The sequence below is a fragment of the Pelmatolapia mariae genome, linkage group LG9 (genome assembly GCF_036321145.2).
Source record: "Pelmatolapia mariae isolate MD_Pm_ZW linkage group LG9, Pm_UMD_F_2, whole genome shotgun sequence".
In the NCBI taxonomy this organism is placed as follows: domain Eukaryota; kingdom Metazoa; phylum Chordata; class Actinopteri; order Cichliformes; family Cichlidae; genus Pelmatolapia; species Pelmatolapia mariae.
In genome coordinates, this window is record NC_086235.1 from 18,056,618 (window position 1) to 18,078,189 (window position 21,572).

At 40.0% G+C, this 21,572-nt stretch overlaps 2 protein-coding genes across 5 annotated transcripts; one reads left to right on the forward strand and one right to left on the reverse strand.

Moving 5' to 3' along the window:
* Nucleotides 1-9: 9 nt before the first annotated feature.
* On the reverse strand, nt 10-9,526 carry u2surp (U2 snRNP-associated SURP domain containing). Of its 4 annotated transcripts, none has more exons than XM_063483539.1 (26): nt 9,444-9,526; nt 8,570-8,668; nt 8,349-8,463; nt 8,078-8,202; nt 7,927-7,997; nt 7,698-7,786; nt 7,521-7,556; nt 7,328-7,410; nt 6,994-7,159; nt 6,676-6,887; nt 6,292-6,335; nt 4,574-4,678; nt 4,410-4,476; nt 4,138-4,301; nt 3,066-3,228; nt 2,878-2,957; nt 2,688-2,775; nt 2,431-2,568; nt 2,116-2,305; nt 1,936-2,016; nt 1,773-1,824; nt 1,511-1,655; nt 1,293-1,403; nt 1,013-1,140; nt 694-879; nt 10-499 (listed from the first exon to the last, which is right to left on the reverse strand). In XM_063483539.1, exons 1-26 carry the CDS (start codon nt 9,486-9,488, stop codon nt 361-363), a joined length of 2,922 nt encoding a protein of 973 aa, XP_063339609.1. In that variant the 5' UTR covers nt 9,489-9,526; the 3' UTR covers nt 10-360. The 4 variants fall into 4 exon arrangements, with proteins under 4 accessions (XP_063339609.1, XP_063339608.1, XP_063339610.1 ...); XM_063483538.1 differs by having other exon boundaries at nt 694-903; XM_063483540.1 differs by lacking the exon at nt 7,521-7,556 and having other exon boundaries at nt 694-903.
* A 1,280-nt stretch (nt 9,527-10,806) lies between these two features.
* On the forward strand, nt 10,807-21,314 carry pcolce2b (procollagen C-endopeptidase enhancer 2b). Its single transcript, XM_063483544.1, has 9 exons — nt 10,807-11,023; nt 11,301-11,409; nt 11,794-12,049; nt 13,010-13,134; nt 13,946-14,082; nt 14,183-14,346; nt 15,308-15,391; nt 18,176-18,343; nt 18,708-21,314. The coding sequence occupies exons 1-9, from the start codon at nt 10,890-10,892 to the stop codon at nt 18,836-18,838; spliced, it is 1,308 nt and encodes a 435-aa protein (XP_063339614.1). The 5' UTR covers nt 10,807-10,889; the 3' UTR covers nt 18,839-21,314.
* Nucleotides 21,315-21,572: the final 258 nt, after the last annotated feature.

Consider the following 21,572-nt stretch of genomic DNA (forward strand, 5'->3'; position numbering starts at 1 on the left):
AAAAATCACTTGTTTATTAGGAATTATTTTTAATGTGAACTACAAAAACAGAAAATGACAGCATGAATAAGACTATTGTCGTCACACTCTTTACAGGTGTGGTCTACCACATGGATGAATTCCATTTGGAGGTGATGGGGAATCAGGAAACACAAGCACATTATTTATTTTTTTACAATATAAAACAGCAGTGGCGCCATCTATTCGGTACACCAGATGAAAACCCATGCAAAACCCTCCACACTTCATTGTCCTCACTTTAACATCAGGGCAGAAATCTTCAGCTGCCAAATCAGTCAATTTTTATACACATGGCGCAGAGAATAGGAGGGAGGAGTTGGGGAAGAAAAAAAAAAAATGTCAGTGTTTACTCTTCTTTGACTTTTTGTGAGATCGATGTGGAGATCTTGATTTGGAGCGGGATTTCTTAGCTGATTTCTTGGGTGTCCTGGAGCGCGACCTCCTGGATCGTTTGGGTGTGCGAGGTGATGACGGGGATCTAAATAAGAAAAGGGGGAAAAAAAACAAAAAAACAAAACAAAAAAATGGGAATACCCAGAAAAGCAAATATTCAACTTGTTGAATATTCAGGTCCAGGACTACATATGTAGCACTTTACTACTCTTAGTGACCACTTCAAGCACATTGAGTATGTTAAAATGTTAATATTAGTAGCGCTTAACACCATCTTACCTCTTGGATGACTTTTTGTTGCTGGATCGAGGAGAGTCTTTATGAGAAGAACGTGAGGATGTGTCTTTAGAGTATGATCGGTCGGAGCGCTCTGATCTTTCTGACCGCTCTGAACGAGGTGAGGACGACCGGCCTCGTCTGCTGCTGCTCCGCGTTGGGCTCGGTGATCCACTGTGACGCCGCTTCCTATCAACCGGAGGGGACAAATATCTGTCACACAGGAAATTAAATAAATCCAATGTTCCATGAATGAAAAAAAACCCCCTACATCCACACTTTGAATCACTGAAAGCACGCAGCAACTAAACAAGTGTCTGACCTCTCCTTTCTGGTTGGTGTGTCCTCCTTCTCTTTTTCCTTCTTTAACTCTTTCAAACGTGCCTCAGCTTTCTCCTTCTCTTTCTTTTCCTTCTCTTTTTCCCGCTCCAGTTTTTCTTTTTCTTTTTCCTAAAGGGATCAAAAAAAAAAAAAAAAAAAAATATCTCTTGTTAGGTTTTGATTTTATTTTTCATGGCATGTAACAATTATAAACCAGTAATAAATGATCAGAAGTGTGCATTTTTCATCCAAACTTTAAGCACACCTGACCCAATACACACCTTTTGTAGTAGTTTATCCCTATAATGTTCCACCTGCTCCTGAATACTCTGACCAGGCTTCTTAGGTCTTTTCCCAGACTCCAGCTCATCCTGGAACTTCATGACTTTAACCTGTGTGGAGAAATACAATCAAAAAATGAAGCACAATAATCCAAATAATCAGCCTATTGTTGTATACTGCCATGTGCAGTCTGAGGTCTGTGGTATTTGTAAAGTACCTCTATCTCTCTGAGCTTAGAGCGCTTCTCCTCGTTCATTTCAGACATCTTTGACTTAAAGTCAGAGTCATCTCTGATCGGGTTGGAATAGCTCTGATTATCTTCTGAGCGAGGGCTTCTGTCCTCATCACTGTCCGCATCATCCCTTTAAGAGGTGAACACAATTTTTTTTTTAAACAAAGGCATGCCAAGGAATTCACAAAACATCAAACTCAAAAGGCGAACACACACACCAAAAAACAAAACAAAAAAAAAAACTTACTTTTTTGTTTCTTCTGGCTGCTCAAATATCTCCCACTTGGAGGTTGTCACAGCTGAGGAGCAAATAAAGGCAATTATATGAGTCAAGTAATTGCAAAACCCTCACGCCAGCTATGATAACATAATGTAGGTAACAACTAATCTGACACTTTAAAAGGCCTCACCTTGAGATTCTAACTCTGCCTCATCCACTGCTTCCCATTTCGATGGTGCTACCTTGAAGGGAGCATCCTTGGACGGATCCACTATATTAACCCAGGAAAGAAAAAAAAAAACAGTCACTGGGAAATTGATGGATCAAACAGCTCTTGGAAACATGCTTTGTTATTGTATGCACTACTCACAAGGTATTCCATCTAGGTCTTCTTCCATGGACTTGATAGGAATTCCATCTAGGTCATCCAGAGGGGCTCCATCGATTGGTGCCCCATCAATGGGAACTGAGTCAATGGGCACTCCATCCACATCCTCCAGTGGAGTACCATCTACATAATCCCCGATAGGAGCCCCATCAATGTCGTCTGCTGGCTCAGGCTGATACAAATGTAGAGGAAAAAGAAAACATGGAAATTTAGTAGCAGCATGGTAAATTTTCAAAGCAATATTAATACAATAACTTTAATGGTACTGCAAAGACTAAATAATAAAGCCTCACTTACCTCCACAACAAGGCTTACAGGCTCCTTCTCCACAGCGAGGTTTACTAGACCAAGGAAGATGTTCTGCAGCTTGATAAGAAAAGGGTCAGGGTACACAGCCCAGTCCTCCCATGCCCGGAAACATGACATTACCCGTTGCTAGCACACGCACACACACACGCACAAAAAAAGAATCAGGACAAAAAGAGCTAAGTAACCTGGATGTTTAACTATATAAATTATCAAGGCTTTGAAGTTTACTTAGCAAGACTTGGTACCTTGAAGTTCTCACACTGAAGGTGACCTTGTATTGTTTTGTAAGTTGCGTTTAGGTCGGCGAAAATCTGGCAGAGTTTTGTCTCAAAGCTATTAAGAACAAGGAAAGAGCAATTTATTTCCTGGGAAAAAAGGAGTGACTAAGTGAAATTGATGATAATATGGTTTAAGTATACAAACGACATAACTTACTATTTTCTGTAGTAAGATGCATTGGCTACTTTGGCAGAAGAGTTATACAGCACATCAGAAACTAGATACAACCGTGCAATCTGAAACACAAACAGCAAACATGAGTTTATGATTCTGGAAGGGTTTTTGGGTAATTCTATAAACAGGTTGTTATCAAAGTCTTTCTCTTCTTTTGGTCAGTGTCTTGCCTTCTTGGGTAAAGGGGTCTTTAGGATGGAGAGGGACTCTGTGATACACTCCACAATTTCTTCAGCAGCTTCAGCATGGCTGAGACAGAACAGCATGGCCTCTGCAATATCTGCCCTCCTGGGAGTCAAACCACGCAGCATCTCCTCTAGTTTGTCCCGCTCCCTGTAGAGATGAAGGACAGTGAGGACGGAGTGCATTTAACCCAGCTGTTGTCTGCACTACTGTACTTTTCATATCTGTCTAGGGCTGTTTGATATAACGATATATATCGGATGACGATATAAAAACGTGATAAAAACGACGATAAAAAAAATATGTCTAAAAATGCATCCTTTAATGCATCGGTTAAAACACTCGACTCCAGGTACACGACGCCCAGCTGGAAACACTTCACGCAAGTCGAGCTGCCCGAGATTCACAGAATTTACAGAAAATGTTAAATCTTTGTGATTTATATCGTTATCGGGACGATAGATGTCTTATATCGGGATATGAGATTTTGGTCATATCGCACAGCCCTATATCTGTCACAATAATAAAATAAAAGCCAGGACCAAAATAAATTAAAGCTTCATTTGCGTGGCTGCTTTTTTTCTTAATACACCTAAAATTTTAACAATAAAAGTCAGTGTTAAGAAAAAAAGTATTTCTGTCCACTGAAACTGTAGGGCTCCAGAGGGGGCATGTTGGGGTAGGCCTGGGTTTTCAATTGCAAAGCACAAGTTTATTCCATTACAGTTGACAATTCAGGTTCTCACTTTGTGTTTTTACATTTACTTTCATGTTAGATTAGCAAAACTGTAGCAGTGCGAGTGCAGGCTTGAGCTGTGAGTTGATGTTAAAATTAACGGATATGCAGAGAAACACGACTATCCTGCTGATTTCTAAATACTGAGTCACTACTCAGCAAAGTATTAACAGTTGTAACAACACTGGAGCAGGTGGGAACATCAACAAAGCCAATTAGAAATCAAAGCATGACTCCAGTGTTCCTTCAAATAAAGACCTCAGAACTTCTGCAATTTAGCAAATACAGCATAAATGTAACAGAATATAAACAAATATTCTTACTCTTCTTTTAAGCAGCCTTTCTTATTGGCCTCCTCTTCATCTTCCTCCTCCTCACCGTCATCATAAGGACCATGGAGGTATGGATTAAGAGGAGGTGGGCGCCACAAAGAGCCATTTTTAAACATCCTAAAGTCATCTGTTCGCCATTTGGCTGGTGATTCACCCTGAGGAAGTAATAAATCACAGTGAACACATTGATAAAAAGAAGAAACTCAGTGGAATGGCTGGATCCCCCTGAAATTTTGCAACTTTTTTCAAGATAGAAAACTAACCTGCAGTATGGAGTAGAGCTTCCATCGGTAGTATACATGTGCTGGGCTCTGGTTCTCAAATAAAAACCTGTCATAAAAAGACATACACAACTTTTGTAACTCAGCACATAAAGAATTTTAGCTAACAGAATAACACTACATTTCTATTGTGCAGCTAAGCTCACCTGTACATGGGATTGTTGATCTCTCTGTTCATGATCATGGCTTCAAACATTGGTCCTTCACGCACCACAAACTCGATCATTCGATGGATGAGAGAGAGCAAATTCCTACAAGAAAAACACAGTTAAAGCAAACGGATTCAGACTGGACGGACTCTTGAACACTACTAAAACCTCCCAATTAAAGATTAATTTATTCTTGGTGGTCTGACACACTCAACAGGCTGACTAGGCAAAGACAATTTATGTCACACAATGAAATGCTGCAAGCACAAATGCAACTGTATTGACCGATACCTGAATAGTAAATTTCTACTGTGATATTATATATTTGGCACAGAATGATGCCTAAATCACTCTAAAATCTTACCACAATACCCATTTATTATTTACTATGGCGACGGTTTAAATGACGGGGAATATGAGACAACAGATGACTGTCAGAGTGCGTCACATGACCAGGAATAAATTAACCATCACTGTGGCTACACCTCTGGGCCTACATATAACATCAATGAATACACGCAAAAAATAAAAATAAAAAATATGTATATAAAAACATTTTGTGACAGTACGACATTCATGTCAATTAAAAAAAAAAAAAGGAAAAGAAAAGCTTTTTTTTATTGCGTCTACTAAGGTCATGCCTGTGTTCTTTGAGGCTACAGTGCAACAGCTTTTAATTACATTGCACTGCTCGGAACCTTCATATAAAATATCTCTAAGTTCAAATTTCACAATGTGGGGATGAGTGAAATTGGGAACAACAGGAGCGAGACATTAATAAGACACCGTACTAACAGGAATATTTGTCAGTACAGTGCCTTTCAATTCCCACTCTTTCCTACTAATGTAACGTGAAAAAGCAGTACATGATCTTTGGCCTAAAACGGGTCATCTACTAGTGGAGTTGGTACCGACTTAAAACTGTGCAAATGGGAACGTTAGAAGTTCTTCTGTGATAATTTGTAGAGGAAATAAATTGTGCAGGCTGCATACAATTAGCCTAAAGTGGCCAACAAGACAAAGGATGTCTTTCATTTGACAACACAAATCACATTTACTTGTATTGGAGCCGATCGTACCAATGACGGGGTAAAATTCTGTATACTTTCCCAATCCATCCCATGATGCTTTTCAGGTCCCTCGCTGCTGCAGACAGTTCAACTTGTGCTGCTCACCAAGGCCAATGTCAAAGGTCATATATAGACTAATGATGGCAGGTTTGGATTTGTCAGCAGGAGCCAAATTTACTGAGCTCCTCATAGTGACAGAGGCCAAGGGGGGAGACGGTCTGAGTGAGCAATGGTCAGAGAACAGGTTTTCACAACTACGGATCTAGAATCAGCAGATCATGTATGTAGCAAAGTACAACATCACTAAAGTTGAGAAACACGATTTAATGTCTATATATGGAGTGGGACTGTGAAAGTAATGATCTTTTTCGCTAAACAGCATAGTTATTAAGATCTATAATGATGTTTGGCTACACATGTAAAGAAAATATGAATGATGGAGGGATGTGAAACAAACTTCAGTCAGTATTATTCTAGGTAGTAGTATGAAGACGCCGTGCAGCTGCCTCAACCATTGCTCATCCACACTGACCAGCCCCCTGTAGCATGCAGTGATCAAATGATCAAACTTATTAGTTTCATTATGGGATGTTTTTTTTCTAAGTTTGTACACCAATTTAAAAAAAAAAAAAGAAAAACATGTACCTTTCTGTTGGGATAACCACTTTGACTATGGCTTGCGACAGAGTCTGTATATGAAGTCACATCAGATAATAAACATAGAATGTGAGTATTGTTACAAAGGCAACAGGTGAAAAATATAAAAAATGCATTTAAAAAGTGCAAAAAGACAATAACTTTCCTTTCCTGCTGTCAGTTTTACTAGTGGCCAAACAACCCTGGTACTTTACCATAGTAACACCTCCTTGCACACATTGACATTTGATAATGACACTTTCTTACACACAACAACTAATTCAAAATCTAAATCCTGTACTGACTGCTTATTATGACTAACATCTTACCACCACAATTAACAAAACATTGCCATATCCCATGAGAAAATCCTAGGCTGACTTATTGAATTACCTTGTCGAACTCCTCCTTGTTTTTAGGTGGAGGAAGCAGAGGAGCATTGGGGTTCTTTAGCCTCTCTCGGGGCTGTGCGTTGAATGGGAGGCCAGAGGGAGGCGGGGGGAGTGTATGCTCCATCATAGAAGGAGGGATATAGATGGGATGGGGTGGAATGGGCACACCTTTTCCCCATCCTAATTTCATCTCAAAGTTCATTATCATCTTTCCTATTATGGGAGTAAATGTGCATTAAATTATACACGCACATGTCAACTGGAAAGAAGATAAAAGGCTGTAATATAACAACTTAATAAAAGAATTCGAGATTCGTACCATTTAAGTTTTTGAGTGCTCGCTCTGCATCCCTCCTGTTCATGAAAGCCACAAAGCCACAGTTCCTCTCCCGAGCCCTTTCCTCATCTGTCCTCGGCCACATGATTTTCACACTTGCCAGTGGGCCATACCGGCCAAACTCTTGGCACAGCATCTCTTCGTTCATCTATGAAGTAAATGATACAAATTGAGAAACACAGACATTGCATAAATATTTCCCATTCGGAATTAAGGGCATATATAGCAAATTTCTAAGGAATAGCAACATGCTTAAGCCCCTCCTTTTATGGCATGCTTTACATTACTTCCACTTCATGCATGTTTAGATACAAACCTGCGGATTGATGTTTCCAAGGTACAAGTTAGTAGTGGATGGATCTCCAACGTCATGGGAACCTGGTGCACAGTCATCCAAAACTGCAGACACAGAGAAGAGAAAAGAATTTCCTGCTGCTGTCTGACAGGACCAACATTATTTTCTTAGCAAGATGAAGGTATTCACGGTCACTATATTAAGTCGAAATTACCACTGGACGGACGGTTTCTTCGTGAAGAACCATCCGCTAAAAGAAGCAGAAAAGCAGTATAAATTTTGTTTCAGGGTAGATGTGGACAAAGGGACAGAGGGTGGCGTAAGGCAGGAAAGGGCCCTGTCAGGCCAAGTTAGTGCACATAAGGCAGTCATGTGACTTAAAAACACTTACAGGAGCGTCTTCCATCTGTCCCAGAGAGTGGTTCGAAGCGACTAACACGTCCTTTCATCTTGTGTCTTTCATCTCTCTCTTCCTGTATTCTACAAGACACAGACACATATCACAGCTGATTATAATCTGTGTTTAATATATTACAACTTTAATAACCACACCAAAAGTCTTAGGAACATCTAATCTCTGCCACTAAAATCTTTTAACACCTTCCTGTGTTAAAACTTACTGTTTAAGTTCTTCTTTGAAGAGCTCCAAATTACTCTTCTTCTTTTCCTTTTCACTGCTCTTCTTTAAGCCCTACAATGAGGAAACCAGGTAAGTGTTATTCAGTGCAAAAGTTAGACGAGATGCTTCTCATTCTCAGAAACAGTACTTACATGCCGTTTGTCTAATGCTAAAAATTGTGGCGGGGTTTCCAAAGGCAGGATGCTTTTTGGTTGGGTCTCAAAACGTGACTTAGGCTTGTACAACTTTCCTCTCTTGTCATCAGCAGCCGCTTCCTCTGCAAGGAGAAAAAAATCTTTTAGTTTTCGCCCTCCAATCACGTTACTATTTCAATTTCCGAAGTAAAAAAGGTTTGGTGAACTGTTCTTTAACATTTGCATATTTTGCAATCAGTTTGAGAAATATATAATGCAAAACGTATACCTTTCGTTGCATTTGCAATGCCACCACGGACAAAAGCTTTGACTTTTCCCTCCCCTCCTCCTTCAAAAGCAGCAAGAAACTCCTCATAAATTTCAGCTGCCGCTCGTTCATCTTCCTGAACACACACGCACACAAAAGTGTCAAAGTAAATAAATCATATAAATCTCTAACAGCTATTACTCATGCAGAGAATATTGTGCAAAAGGAAAATCCATACTTACTTTTTTCTTTATTTCATCTTGTTCCTTTTTGCTGAGGGTTCTCTTTGCCACTGCCATCTTGCCAATGCTGAAAGACTTCAGTTTGCTCTCAAGCAGCGCCTGTACATGTCAACAAAGTATGGTTGTTTTCACCAGGTATTTAATAAGCACACATTACGACTATTTAATAACTGGATGGTAAACAACCACGACTTGTTCAAGTAATGTTGAGTCCTGCTATTATTATTATTTATTATGCCTATCAATTATCACGTAAACAGGTAACTTCAGCGCGGACTGTAGCCGCTGGTTTATAAAGTCGGCTGTATTAAATAGGCGCCTGCAACCGTTACTCAGACATTTAACACTAATTATTTAAGTATAATACATTACACATTTACGACCAAGCTGCAGCTGGAGACCAGGAAAGATTAAGAAATTAGCTAAATTAACAAGAGGCCTAAGAAGTCGTCTTTTGGTGCAGCGCCACGAACTGAATGCATTACGCTAAACGGCGAATGACGGTTAGGCCCCAGCTCCCAAATGCTTAATTTACTATTTCCACACTGAAATATGCAACCACTGTACGTCATCCAGAAGACAATGCATGTGTAAAGCTTGTGATTTGCGAACAAGTTTATTCCTGTGATAACTGCTTCCATTAATCCAGTTTATGGTCGCCAACACATTAGCTTAGCTTAGCTAAAACCAGCCAGTGTGGCTGCGGCGCCTCAGTTAGCCGTAGCGCGGCAGTGTTAGCAGACACTGTTGCGCACACTCCCTGTTGTGGTCTTTTACAGCAAACAGTTGGTGCTGTTCAAGCACAAGATTATTCGCACAGTTCTCATTACAACAGGTGCAAGTGAGCTAAAACAACTACAAACTATAAGTTTACCTTAGCGCTAGCTTTCTGAGAGCCACCAGGCGTTCGGTCCGCCATCTTTTGTGGAACTGAAATGAATCGATCGCAGAGCTGAAGATAGTGGCAACTATGAAACTCCAGGCGTCGCAATCAATCACAGAATCGCCGTTGCTTCCCTTCTCTCTTCTTTCAGTTTCTTAAGCGCGACACCAGGATTCAAAATGCTATCATGTATTAAAACTATAAATATGTATAAATTAATAAAATTAATACCACTATTACACCGATCAACAGAGATAATGAATTGGCACAGAAATACTATGAAAGAGAAAAATTAACTAGGTCGACAGGCAGCTCTAACTCTCACTTGCTGCTCTAAGTGACTTCAATCTCACTCTATCCTTTTTGTTTGTTTGTTTGTTTGTTTGTTTGTTTGTTTTTGTCCCCACCGAAAATTCCAATGTGAATGGTGTGTATATGCCATAACCAGCATGCAGGTTCCGTATAATTCAAACTGCAGACTCAGACTAAGATATCAGGGTAAATAAACAAAGAATGAAGGAACGTGTATTCGTTTAACAGGTGTTAGTCAGTGTCCAAACACTAAACGTGTCCCAAACACGTTTAGTCTTATTCTTATTTAAATATTATTTTTTGAATTAACTGAAAATAAAATAAGCATCCAGCTCAGTCTTTTCAATTACATCGTTGACTTTAAGAAGCCTAAATATTACCACACGTGTACCAGTGCAAGCAAATAAGGTAATTTCACTATTCATGAAATTTAAAAACAAATGACATGGACTGAGCATTTCAAGAAATGCAAATGGACAAATAGGTAACATGTAAAATAGAAATAATAATTATATAATCAAATAAACAACATAATATGATGGAGAGAACAGCACATTTTTGAATTGGAATTTGAGCGATAATAAAATTGCTTACACCACAGTTTGTCCAGCAGGTGGTGCTCTCTTTCAATCCTCAGATGACCCCTTTGCTGTGCACAACTCTAACAAGCCATATTTTATGTAATTGTATTTTGTATTTCAGTTTATAGACATATAGAAAATATAAAATAAAAAAATAAGAATGGAGAACCGAACACAACACAAGTTGCCTCATTCACCTTTTGGCACATGCAGCTATTTGAATTCAGAAATATACACGTTGATCTGAATGTGAAACCATGCATAGATAACTTCTGGAGTCAAGTTTATTCATGCCATCTCCTTCAAGGTTTTTAGTTTTCAAGCCAACTAATGCAAGACCCCACTCCCTCCCCTCCCAGCGCGTCTTTAACCCCCCCTGAGGAAAAAAAAGAAAAAAGAAAAAGAAATGTGCACCCTGCGCCCCGTCCCTCCTACCACGCAGAACAAACGCTATATTCATCTGCTTGCTTGAGTTTTCCGTTGCTGAAACTCCTTACAGGAGCTCCTGGGTACTTTTCCCCTCCGTTTTAGCCTGTTGAACACAATGCCATTCACGCCACCGGGCGAAAACAGGCGAAGCTCCTGCTCCGTTTTCCCAACAATGTGGAGAACATGCAGTATTTTTTGCGCATGGACTCTACTGTTCTTGACAGAAGTCTGTGCGCAGTCCCAGCAGAGGTACTTCTTTATTTACTTTTTACCCCAAACTCAAATTTTCTTGAAAGATTTATTAGATTAAAAAAGTAAGGACCCCATTTAGCTTTTTGAAAATCACCGTCAGATGACTGGAGTTAGAAGAATATTGTGCAGTATGGGCTGCCTCGGGACATGTGGCGCACTGGCGAGGAACTGAATGCACTGAATCAAATGGATATTATCAACTTTGTTTTTAAATTTTGCTTTAATGCACCGTTATTATTTTATTTATATGTACAGAAAATATCTTTCTCCTCAGACCAATCTTTACATGTGGCGGAAACATCACGGGAGAGTCTGGAGTAATCGGGAGCCAGGGGTACCCAGGAGTTTACCCTCCAAATACCAAATGTGTGTGGAGAATCACAGTGAGTCCAGTTGTGTTTTTCATTCATAGCATATGATGACAGTGATAAAGCATTGTTCATTAAAAAGAAACCTACAGTATGACAATCTTTGGCTTAGTCCAAACTCCTAATTTCCTTCTAAAAATAGTTAACCACAGCCGCAGTTAGCTTAGGGCAATCTTTGCTGAGTGGCTCTGTGATGTTTCTGTACTTTACAGCAGTGAAGCTGATGATTAGGTTGGAAAAACGGCATAAGCTGGGTTAAAATGCACAATTAGGTTAAAATGTTTGAGAGTATTAAAGTAACAATATTTAGTATTTACTGAAAGGTCTATGCTCGTTTGTTTGTCATGCCATTTAATAATAATAATAATTTAACTAAGCATTCTCCAACTCCCCACCCAGGTCCCAGAGGGCAAGGTGGTGGTACTGTCATTCCGCTTCATTGATCTGGAGAACGACAACCTGTGTCGCTATGATTATGTGGATGTCTACAGCGGCCATGTCAATGGACAGAGACTGGGTCGCTTCTGTGGGACGTTCAAGCCAGGAGCCCTTGTTTCCACAGGCAACAAGATGCTCCTGCAGATGGTATCCGATGCCAACACTGCTGGGAGTGGCTTCCTGGCTGTTTTCTCTGCTGCCCATTCACATGAGCGAGGTAAGAAAACATGGGGAGAAGAAGAAGCTTGGGCATGCTTACTCGTAACACAGTTGTCTTAGTCAAAGGTGCCAAGTTTGCAAGGGTAGCAGAACATCTTGCTGCTATCCAAGCATGTAATGCAGAAATATGCGGAACTTCTGTAATGTTACTAAGAAGTAAATGTTACCTTGTTTGTATGCAGACACCCAGTAAAACAACAGGATGTATCCATTCGTGTAGTGCTCAGTAAGAGCAGGTCTGTGGGCTAAAAGTCTATGTGGACAAAAAGAAAGCTGCGTTTTAACTCTTCTCGCACTGTGATGTGGAATTTCTCATGTTTTTTGGCTATTGTGCTGCAAAGCAAAGGTCAGAAATATCGCTTAGAGCCTTTAGCGTTTTCCTCACTGGGCCATCTACTGTTTTTAGAAGTTTAATGTCTGGTTTTCTGTACCGTAGGAGCTGACAGCTGTAGTGGACAGTGTCAATTAACCAGTCGGCCAGACTCTTACACGCTGGCAGAGAGACTGTTGCTATCCTGTCTTTAAACGTGGTTAAAACTCTGCTGCACCACGTGTCAACCATTTGTAAAGATTTGTTTTCTTCAATTTGCTAAATGTATTTTTTACATGCTGGAAAGGCAGAATCAGTTAAAGTATATGTTATAAGGAAAGCGTGTTTTTAAGCGATTCGATCCTTTGAGAGTTTGTGTTTTTTCTGAACTGATGTTCCTCTGATGGCAGTTATTTTTAAACCCACAGATGACTAATGACAGACTTGCTTTTTATGGTGTTCATAATGACAAAAAGGCAGTGAGAGCCCCTAGACGCAGTTAATAACACGAGCACATTACTGACTCACCATTATAGCCTTTAAAAGATTGCTAAATAACATTCATTATTTCATTCAAGCATTAACAGGAGCAGAATTTAGCTAATTAATTGTGTAATCCTAGCACTAACTTCAGTCATTTCTCCTCAGGGGACCAGTACTGTGGAGGCAGGCTGGTTAAGCCCTCTGGGACTTTCAAAACACCCAACTGGCCTGAGAAGGACTACCCAGCTGGAGTGACCTGCTCCTGGCATATAGTAGCACCAAAGAACCAGGTCATACATTTAATTTTTTACTTAAAAAAAAAAAAATAGTAAATGCAAATGTTTCTTTCTGAATAACCGGCCTCAAATGAGCTGAAATTCCGGGAGATTGTGCAAAAGTTTTGAGTCACTCCTAATTTCTTTATATTTTGCTTCCAAGGAGACACCCTGTCTTGCAGTTTTTTTTAAGTGGCATTTAGCAATACTTCTTCAGGCTTTCTGGAGGGTTTTCAAAGGCTTTCTTTGAACATTGGCTGCTTTTTCACTCATTTTCAGGCCAGTCCTTGTACCTGAGCATTTTCAGGGGAATGTCTTTGTTTGTTTTTTTCTTTCTTTATTAGGCCACTTAACACATATCTGTGAACCATTCAAATATAAAAAAAGACTCGCTTAGTCAAATCTATGAAAAAATGCCAAAGATCTCACAGTTTGACAGGCAGAAAATAGTATTTTTGTAACAACAGAGAGATTTCCAAAGAGTTTTTAGGGGAAAATTGTCATATCTTGACATGGTGTGTATCAGATAAACAAAGTTTTGTAAATAAATGAAGATACAGAAGTTTTTCATCTAGTCATTTTTCCATGCATGTTTTCCCTCTATATCAATGATGAGTAAATGCCAGTGGCGGAATAACACTCTATTGAAATAAAACATTGCAAGTTGCCTGAGCCGTTCTTTTAAAAAAATCTCAGTGAGTCAAAGGTGGAGTATATCTTTTCAAAAATGACAGCATACACTTTAGTCAGATGATGCACCCTAGGGCCTGTTATAAGCTTTTGCTAGAAAAAAGAGGATTACTTTGTAACTTGTCTCCTGCTGCAGATTATTGAGGTGAAGTTCGAGAAGTTCGATGTGGAACGAGACAACTACTGCCGCTACGACCACGTCTCTATTTTCAACGGGCCGGAAATAAACGATGCGAAGAGGATTGGCAAATACTGCGGAGACAGCCCCCCAGCGTAGGTGATTTCTGTCATGCTGTAGATTTCATTTTCACTAAACCATCATGTGATTTCATCTCAGTTCATCCTCAGTCTGCTTTCCCATGCTGCTCTGTAGGCCGGTGTTGTCGGAGGGGAATCAGCTCCTAATCCAGTTCCTGTCAGATCTCAGCCTGACTGCCGACGGCTTCATTGGGCACTACAAGTTCAGACCAAAGAAATTCCCCACCACAACAATACTGCCTACAACTACCACACAGCCAGTCACCACCAGGCCAATACGTAGGTAGCAGCTTATATTCAATAGAAACCATTAAAAAACTTCTAACATCCATGGACTTCTAATATCTGCATTAGCTGATTTGACTGTATTTGCTTTGTGCTGCTGGATTCTTTGATAACATGTGGGATTTTATCTCCTTCTTTCAACTTGAGAAGGGTCTGAAATCTGCTTCCAATAGCAAATGTAGGCAAGAGAAGGAAAGAGCGAGGTTGCTTAAGTAGTAGTACAGTGTGCTGCTTGTGGCCATGCATTCTGCTACTGTCCCCACACATGTGGCTCACATAAGAGCAAATGCTCTGCTCACGTAAAATAGATTATAGCAGCCAGCCAGTGAGTCAATAGAACATACTGGAAAGTATAGTCCAATTAAAGATGCAGCCAAGCACATGTTGTAACACAGCATATGCTAAAACTATGTGTTATGCTCATAAGACTTTTCTCTTGTGTAAACCGTACATAACACAAGGGGTGGGCGTGCGTCTGCACCTGCAATCACAGCTCATTTTCATAGTCAGACTCGCATTCCCACACATTGTTGTTTTTTTCCCTCATTCAGGCCAGGTTATTTTGCCCCCCCCCCCCGGCTATGATATCATGCTGTGTCACTGCTTTCTGGTTGGCCTATCTCCCCCCCTCACCCGACTTTTCCCTCCACAGTAAGAAAAATATTTGCACAGTCACATTGTATTTTCTTCAAGCCTCAGTTCTTTCCTTTATGGATTCCCTTCCATCTTTAACTTCAAAAACAGACGTTCCCTCGCCACATAATCTAGCTATTGTCTGTGATACTGACAGCCATCCATCTGGAGAGACACTTGTGTTACCAAGAATACTCAGTAAATAGGCTGCAGCAGAAGCAGATGGCAACATAACTTACATGCCCGCGTCACTGGCGGGCAAAATTACAGAGGCTGATTTTTTTTTTTGTGTGTGTGTGTGTTTCTTTTTCTCTCTGTGCAGCTCTGAAGTACTCTGTTGCCCTGTGCCGGCAGAAATGCAAAAGACGAGGAACGCTTGAGAGCAATTACTGCTCCAGCAATTTTGGTGAGAACATAAAAGCTTACTGTAACTTATCAAAAACCACATTAAGCCATAGTCACTAATACATTCCAGCCATTTTTGTATCATTTAACATATCTGCTTTCACAAATACTAATCCTAAACAGCTTGAATTGCAGATTCTCTGAAGATATATATGAGTAGACCCCATGCTGACAGCCAAAACTCCCCTTAAGTAGCAGTTTATAGTCCTGATTATGTTGCTATCTTTGCTCTGTGATTGTTTTCCCCTTACACATCTCAAAGACTTCCTTGATAGCCTGTCAAGAAGTGAATGATTGCATACAGTAGGGCACGGTTACCTGTAGTCTAAACACACACTCAGCCACTGACTGTAGGCAAAGTGGCAATAAATGGAGGTGTTTATTCAGGCTCGGCAATCTGACACATGCGGTTTGTGTCGAGGAAAAGGGGAAAAAAAAGGAAAGACGAGTGATGTGGCGGCGAATGCAGAAAAAGTCGCTTTTACGTGATCGGTGCATCTCAATGAAACAGGGAGACGAGACATGACAAGGCTGAAAATAGCTGGTCCAATCAGCGCTCGTAACTGCTGGTATTTTAAAATAATGAAATTATGTGGCATCTACACATTAAATCATCAAACGCAGCTCGCTGGTTTATGTAACAGTAGCAACAGATATAACAGCACGACTAAAACAGGCAGTCCTCTGGCTAATTTCATCCCTGTCAGGAAATGAAACAGGCAGCATGTGAAGTCCAGACGCATTGGTACCATCAGGTTAAAGAATCCTGTTCATGTTGAATGAGCCGTGCCTCCTCCTCCACTCCACCGGCTCCAGTATCACTCAGCTGTCACTGCTAAACGTCACTTCTCCACCAGTCATGGAAACAAACGGCAAAACTGTATGTTTTTCTTTTGTTCTCATGGAGAGCTGGTCTGTCTAAACAGGAAATGGCTGAAACTTCACCCGCACACTGGTCGCATTGTTTAAGCAGAATCAGACAGGAAAATAAACCTGGAACAAAGTAGCAAAGTATCTCTGCTCTGAGCAGTTAAACTGTCAGATGATTTATAATGACGTTATCGCCCCGCTTTCTGTCGAGGGACCTCGATTTCTTTCTGTCTGCGTGACAATAATGATGTCCCACGTTCAATTTCCCCTTGTTTGATAGAGTTGGAATTCTTTGATGTTGTATTAAAGGGAGCTTTTACCTCATAGATGGATAAGGAAGCTTTAAAAAAAGGTCACAAGGGTGTAGCGCTCACAGCCTGAAAGGAAATGTATAGAGCCTATGCTGTTAATCCACATTGACATTTTTAAAGACAGGCTGCACTTCAAAGAAACGGAGTTGAGATGTAGCACGCACATATTGTTCACAGCTCTCTCAGATCATTAATAATAACTATGGGAAACAGATTTCCTCGCTGACAGCAGTTTCTGTGTTGGAAGCATCCCTGTGCAACATTTCTGAGTGTTACATTTCTAAATCCACTCGTCATCTGAAACGTGGACATTTATTTAATTGACTCCACAAGATCAGTCTTCCAGTTTCTCATTTTTATTCATAGAATCTAGAATTAAAACTTTACTGCTTTTCCAGTTAAGCTGCAGTTGTCCCCATGTTTAAGATTTAGTTTAAGAAGTACAGATGAGGACAAAATTATTAGCATTACTATGAAAAGGAAAGTGTTTTTAACCCTCAGGCCTACGGGGTATTGTTGATACATAAGATTGTGAATATGATAACTGAATGTGAATGTGAGGATGAGGGGCTAGTACTGGCAGTTGCCATCATTTATTAACAGAGCGAGGGATGTTCAACATAGCATTTCTGAACATTCTGGTTTTCTTTACAAAGCATAAATTATTTCTTTTTGCACACAACAATTTAATTAATTCATAAAAAACAAAACCCAAACATTTCTAGGGTCAGTATTATTATATTCCTAAACAAACAGACTTTTTTTAATGAACCATAGCACAAACCACTGCTGTGCAGTGATGTGTATATGAATGTGTATATAAATCTCAGCAAGGGTTTGAGCTTTCGCTTGAGGAAGCATCATGCCAAAAGCAAAAGACATCACTTTAGACTTGAGAAAAAGAGTTGTTGAGGCTCACCAAGCAGGAGGTGGACATAAAAAGTTATCACAGTGTTTCTAAGTGTCTAAAACTGGAGTGAGAAGCATCATCAAGAATTTCAAAGAGAGCCACAGAGTACAGAACAATGTTGGCAGAGGTAGGAAGTGAAAAATTTCAAAGAATCTGGAAAGAAAAATAGTGAGAGATGTGCCTAAAGACCCCAGAACAAATGCCAAGACAAAGCAAGACCAGTAAAGTTGGATATTGTAGTCTGCACAGGAATGGACTGCAAGGTTGGAGGCCAAGAAAAACTCCACTTTTGCAGAAGAGACGCTTTTAAACCAATTCAGTTCAATTTTAAGCAATCAAATCACAACAACGGTTGCCTTTACATTGCAAGGTAAACCATACAATAGTACAGAGAAAACAGCGAGAACCCAAACAATCAGATGACCCCCTATGAGCAAAACCTTTGGCAACAGTGGGAAAGAAAAACTCCCTTTAAACATGAAGAAACCCCCGGTTGGGGGTGAGGGGAAGAAGACTGAGGTACTGTAGCACTTGCTGGAGCCATTGCAGTTGTAGTTTTCTGTACAAGAAAATGTATCTGTGGATTTTATATGTATGTATTCTGTCTGTATAGGCTTTTTTGGGGAGTTATATACACTATTTTTCCAAGAAATGTTTCATGTAATTTTTCATCTCCCTTTTGTGTTTACAACAGTGATAACTGGAACTGTTATTACCGCGGTGATTAGAGGTGGAAGTATGCACGCCACTGTCTCTATTATCAACGTGTATAAAGAAGGCAACCTGGCAATCCAGCAGGCAGGAAAGACAATGAGCACCAAAATCGTTATCCTGTGCAAAAAGTGCCCAGTTATCAGAAGAGGTGAGTGTACAGCGTACAGATGAAATTAATTTTTCTCAGTGTCTTCGATATAATTTTTTCCCTGGTTATTATCTGCAATATGATAACATTGTATAGATGCTGGTTGACTGTTTTGAATAACTTATGGCTCTGAGTTTGCCTCCTGTGATGCGCTGTCACTCTCAGTTGAACGAAAGGCATTAGGTGAGTGGCAGAACTCACTGTCCAAACAGTCAATTCAACTCTAAGTACTGTAAGTTTATATGTATGCATATAAACATATAGTATACAGACCTGCTGTGGGCAGATTCTCACATTTTGGCCTCCCTGAATGTCTCTGCCATTCTGCCACTGCATTCAGGTTTTTTTTGTGTGACCTCACTAGGCTTGAACTACATCTTCATGGGCCAGGTGGACGAGGAGGGCCGCGGAAAGATCGCCCCGCACCACTTTGTTATGGCGTTTAAGACAAAGAACCAAAAAGGACTCAACGTTTTGATAAACAAGCAGTGCTGAGTTCCGGTAGCTCTGGTGATCTTCTGTTAACTGGTCTGCCCGAGGCTCATCTGTGGATGGAAATTATTACGTGAAAAAACAAAAGCAATCTCCTTCTCAAGAACACAAACTAAGGATATGAAAACAATTCTGAATGTGTTTGCGGAGCCGCCGCTGCAAATTATGGAAACTACATGATTTATTCAGTTGATGGAAACTTCGTGTGTTCAGTCATTTTCCTGTCCAGTCACGGTAAAAAGAAAGTACATCCTCTGTCACTTCTTATATTTTATGTGTTAGGATAATAAATACATTTAAAAAATGTAATCAAAGTATTTATTTAACAAAACCCAAGTCAAAAGGTAGAAGCCATTTGTAGAACAGCCAAGCTCAGTAGGTTAGTATGATTCAATAGCTTTAAGAACCTATTTTAGCAGCAATAACTAGAAATTATTTGTATGACTTTTCAGTCTCACATCCTTCTGGATGAATTCTCAAGATCCTGTCCAGCACTGGACTTTGATTGGGCCACTGTGTCACCTTGATTCTTTTCTTTTTCTGCAATTCTGTTGTAGATTTGCTGGAATGTTTGGGATCATTGTCCTGTGCCAAATTTAGTGAAAACCAAACACAGCATATAAGCATGAAGACCTCATACAGGCTGCCAAGTACCATAGTGGAGGGGTGATGATCACAGGACCTGGACACTGTGCAGTCACTGAGCTCACCATGAGCTCTCTATACAAAAGGATGACCAGTTTCAGCCCAGCATTAGCTGTCAGAGAGATGGCCTCACATTTGACTGTAGAATATTTTGGGATACAAAGGAGCTTTGATATGCTGTGTGTGGTTTTTGACAAACGTGAGACTGTGGATTATGACCAAACACTCACTTTGGTTTCATGTGTCCAAAGCACATTGTTCCAGAAATCTTGTGGTTTGTTCAGATATAGCTTTCCAAACCTAAGCCATGCTGCCAAGTACTTTGGATGAGAGGAGGCTTTTGCCTTGCAACCCTTCCAAATAAGCTGCACTTGTTCGGTCTCTTTCTAACTGTGCTAACATCCAGTTTTACATTTACCGTGTTTACTGAGACCTGTAGAGTCTGAGATGTAGCGGCCTGACCTTGAAGTGAATTAGCTGGGATGTCCACTCCTGGGAAGATTGGCACCTGTGAATGTTTTTAATGACTGTATAGAACAGGGATGTCAAACACAAGGCCCGCGGGCCAGAATTGGCCTGGAAAGATTCCAATCTGGCCCACTAGACAGCTTTGGAAACAAACACACTTACACACACAAAAACATGCATCCCTGCCGTAGAGCGATGGACTTCATATCTTTTGGGCTTAGAACAGCTCTTAGCAACAGTTTCTTCTCTAAGATCATCGCTGATGTCTTTCCTCTTCGGCATTGTGTTAACACAAAACTGAAGACACCAGACAATAAAAACTGCCAAAACTTGATGTCACATAGGTGCTCACACTCGATGACGATCAGTTAATCGAATGCATTGATTAGCAGCTGCTTTCCCCTCATTGGCCTCTTAACTCACATGTAAGCAGTAAGGGTGTACATACTGCTTCTGCATTTAAGCCTTAGTTTTTGTGTAATATGTCATGTTTTGTAGTCCATCTGAAGCTGTATTTATCTGATTTTGAGCCCTGCTAAGGAGCAGATGGTTTTTATTATGTCCTGATACATAAAACCTTAGAACTGAAAGTGAGTGTACTTTACTTTTTGTTTTGTTTTTTCTTTCTCTCTCTCTTTTTTTTTTTTTTTTTTTTACCATGACTGTAAATTGGATGGTTACAGAACAAACAAGACACGGAGAAATTCCCATCTGTCTTCAATTAAAAAGAACAGTAAGTCTGTTTTGTGTCCTCAGACTAATCAGCAACAAAAATTACTTGAGGTTTTCACATTCATGTCATGATTCTAGCACAGAATTAAACTGACCCCAGTCACCGGTGTCTGAAATAGGCAGAACACCAATTTATTATAATGTTTCATAAGATAAACATTATTCATATTTTAAAAATTCAGTGTGCACATCTGTTCTGGCATTCCATAGTGGCAGTTTTCCTCAGAGTATTCCATATTCTGCCTTTCAGTTTTACCCTTTGAGGCTCTTGAATACAATGTGAATAAAGGATGGGACTGATGCATTAAATAAAGATGTCAGTTTGGCGGACTAGTCATTAATTTAACAAGCTCGCTTAATATCCACAGGGGGGATTTGTTGCAGCTATTTGTCGTAGCTTTAATGATGGTTTAGCACCTGCCATTAAATTCCCAAGTTCGGTTTTAATGGGCAGGTTTGGAAGTGTTAATTGTGGTGATTTAATGTGCAATATTTAATACATGCAATATTCTTTCAGTTCTTCTGGTTTCACGCTAACCAAGCGAGGAGCTTATTTGCTGAAGCTTTTTTCTCGAGCACCATCATCATTATGATATTTTCTTAGTGTCTTTTTTTTAGAAGCAAAGGTATGAAATGAAAACTATTTTCTTATGGAAAATACTTTATTAATATTATTTATATTTTATTTTTGTCATCTGTCCAAATAAAACGCTTTCACCACTTTAGATTGTTTCTCTTTTTGTGTAAGACTTTTCACCTGGGAGAATGCCACATAATATCTGGTCTGTTTAGAGCAGTCGAGGCAAACACGCTCTGCTAAGCATGAGAATGGATCAGGTGTTTGTAGCGCAACTCTCACGTGGAGTGGACAGCTCGGGGATTGGCTGAATAG

What these genes read in the sequence shown, in the direction of transcription:
- pcolce2b (XM_063483544.1), top strand. Translation starts at nt 10,890, where the DNA reads ATGCCATTCACGCCACCGGGCGAAAACAGGCGAAGCTCCTGCTCCGTT. An exon ending in TGTGCGCAGTCCCAGCAGAG is followed by an intron (nt 11,024 to 11,300) that starts GTACTTCTTTAT and finishes CTTTCTCCTCAG; the next exon opens with ACCAATCTTTACATGTGGCG. An exon ending in GTGCCCAGTTATCAGAAGAG is followed by an intron (nt 18,344 to 18,707) that starts GTGAGTGTACAG and finishes TGACCTCACTAG; the next exon opens with GCTTGAACTACATCTTCATG.
- u2surp (XM_063483538.1), bottom strand. Translation starts at nt 9,488, where the DNA reads ATGGCGGACCGAACGCCTGGTGGCTCTCAGAAAGCTAGCGCTAAG. An exon ending in AAGATGAAATAAAGAAAAAA is followed by an intron (nt 8,464 to 8,569) that starts GTAAGTATGGAT and finishes GTGTGTGTTCAG; the next exon opens with GAAGATGAACGAGCGGCAGC. An exon ending in AAAGGCTGCTTAAAAGAAGA is followed by an intron (nt 3,229 to 4,137) that starts GTAAGAATATTT and finishes TCATCTCTACAG; the next exon opens with GGAGCGGGACAAACTAGAGG.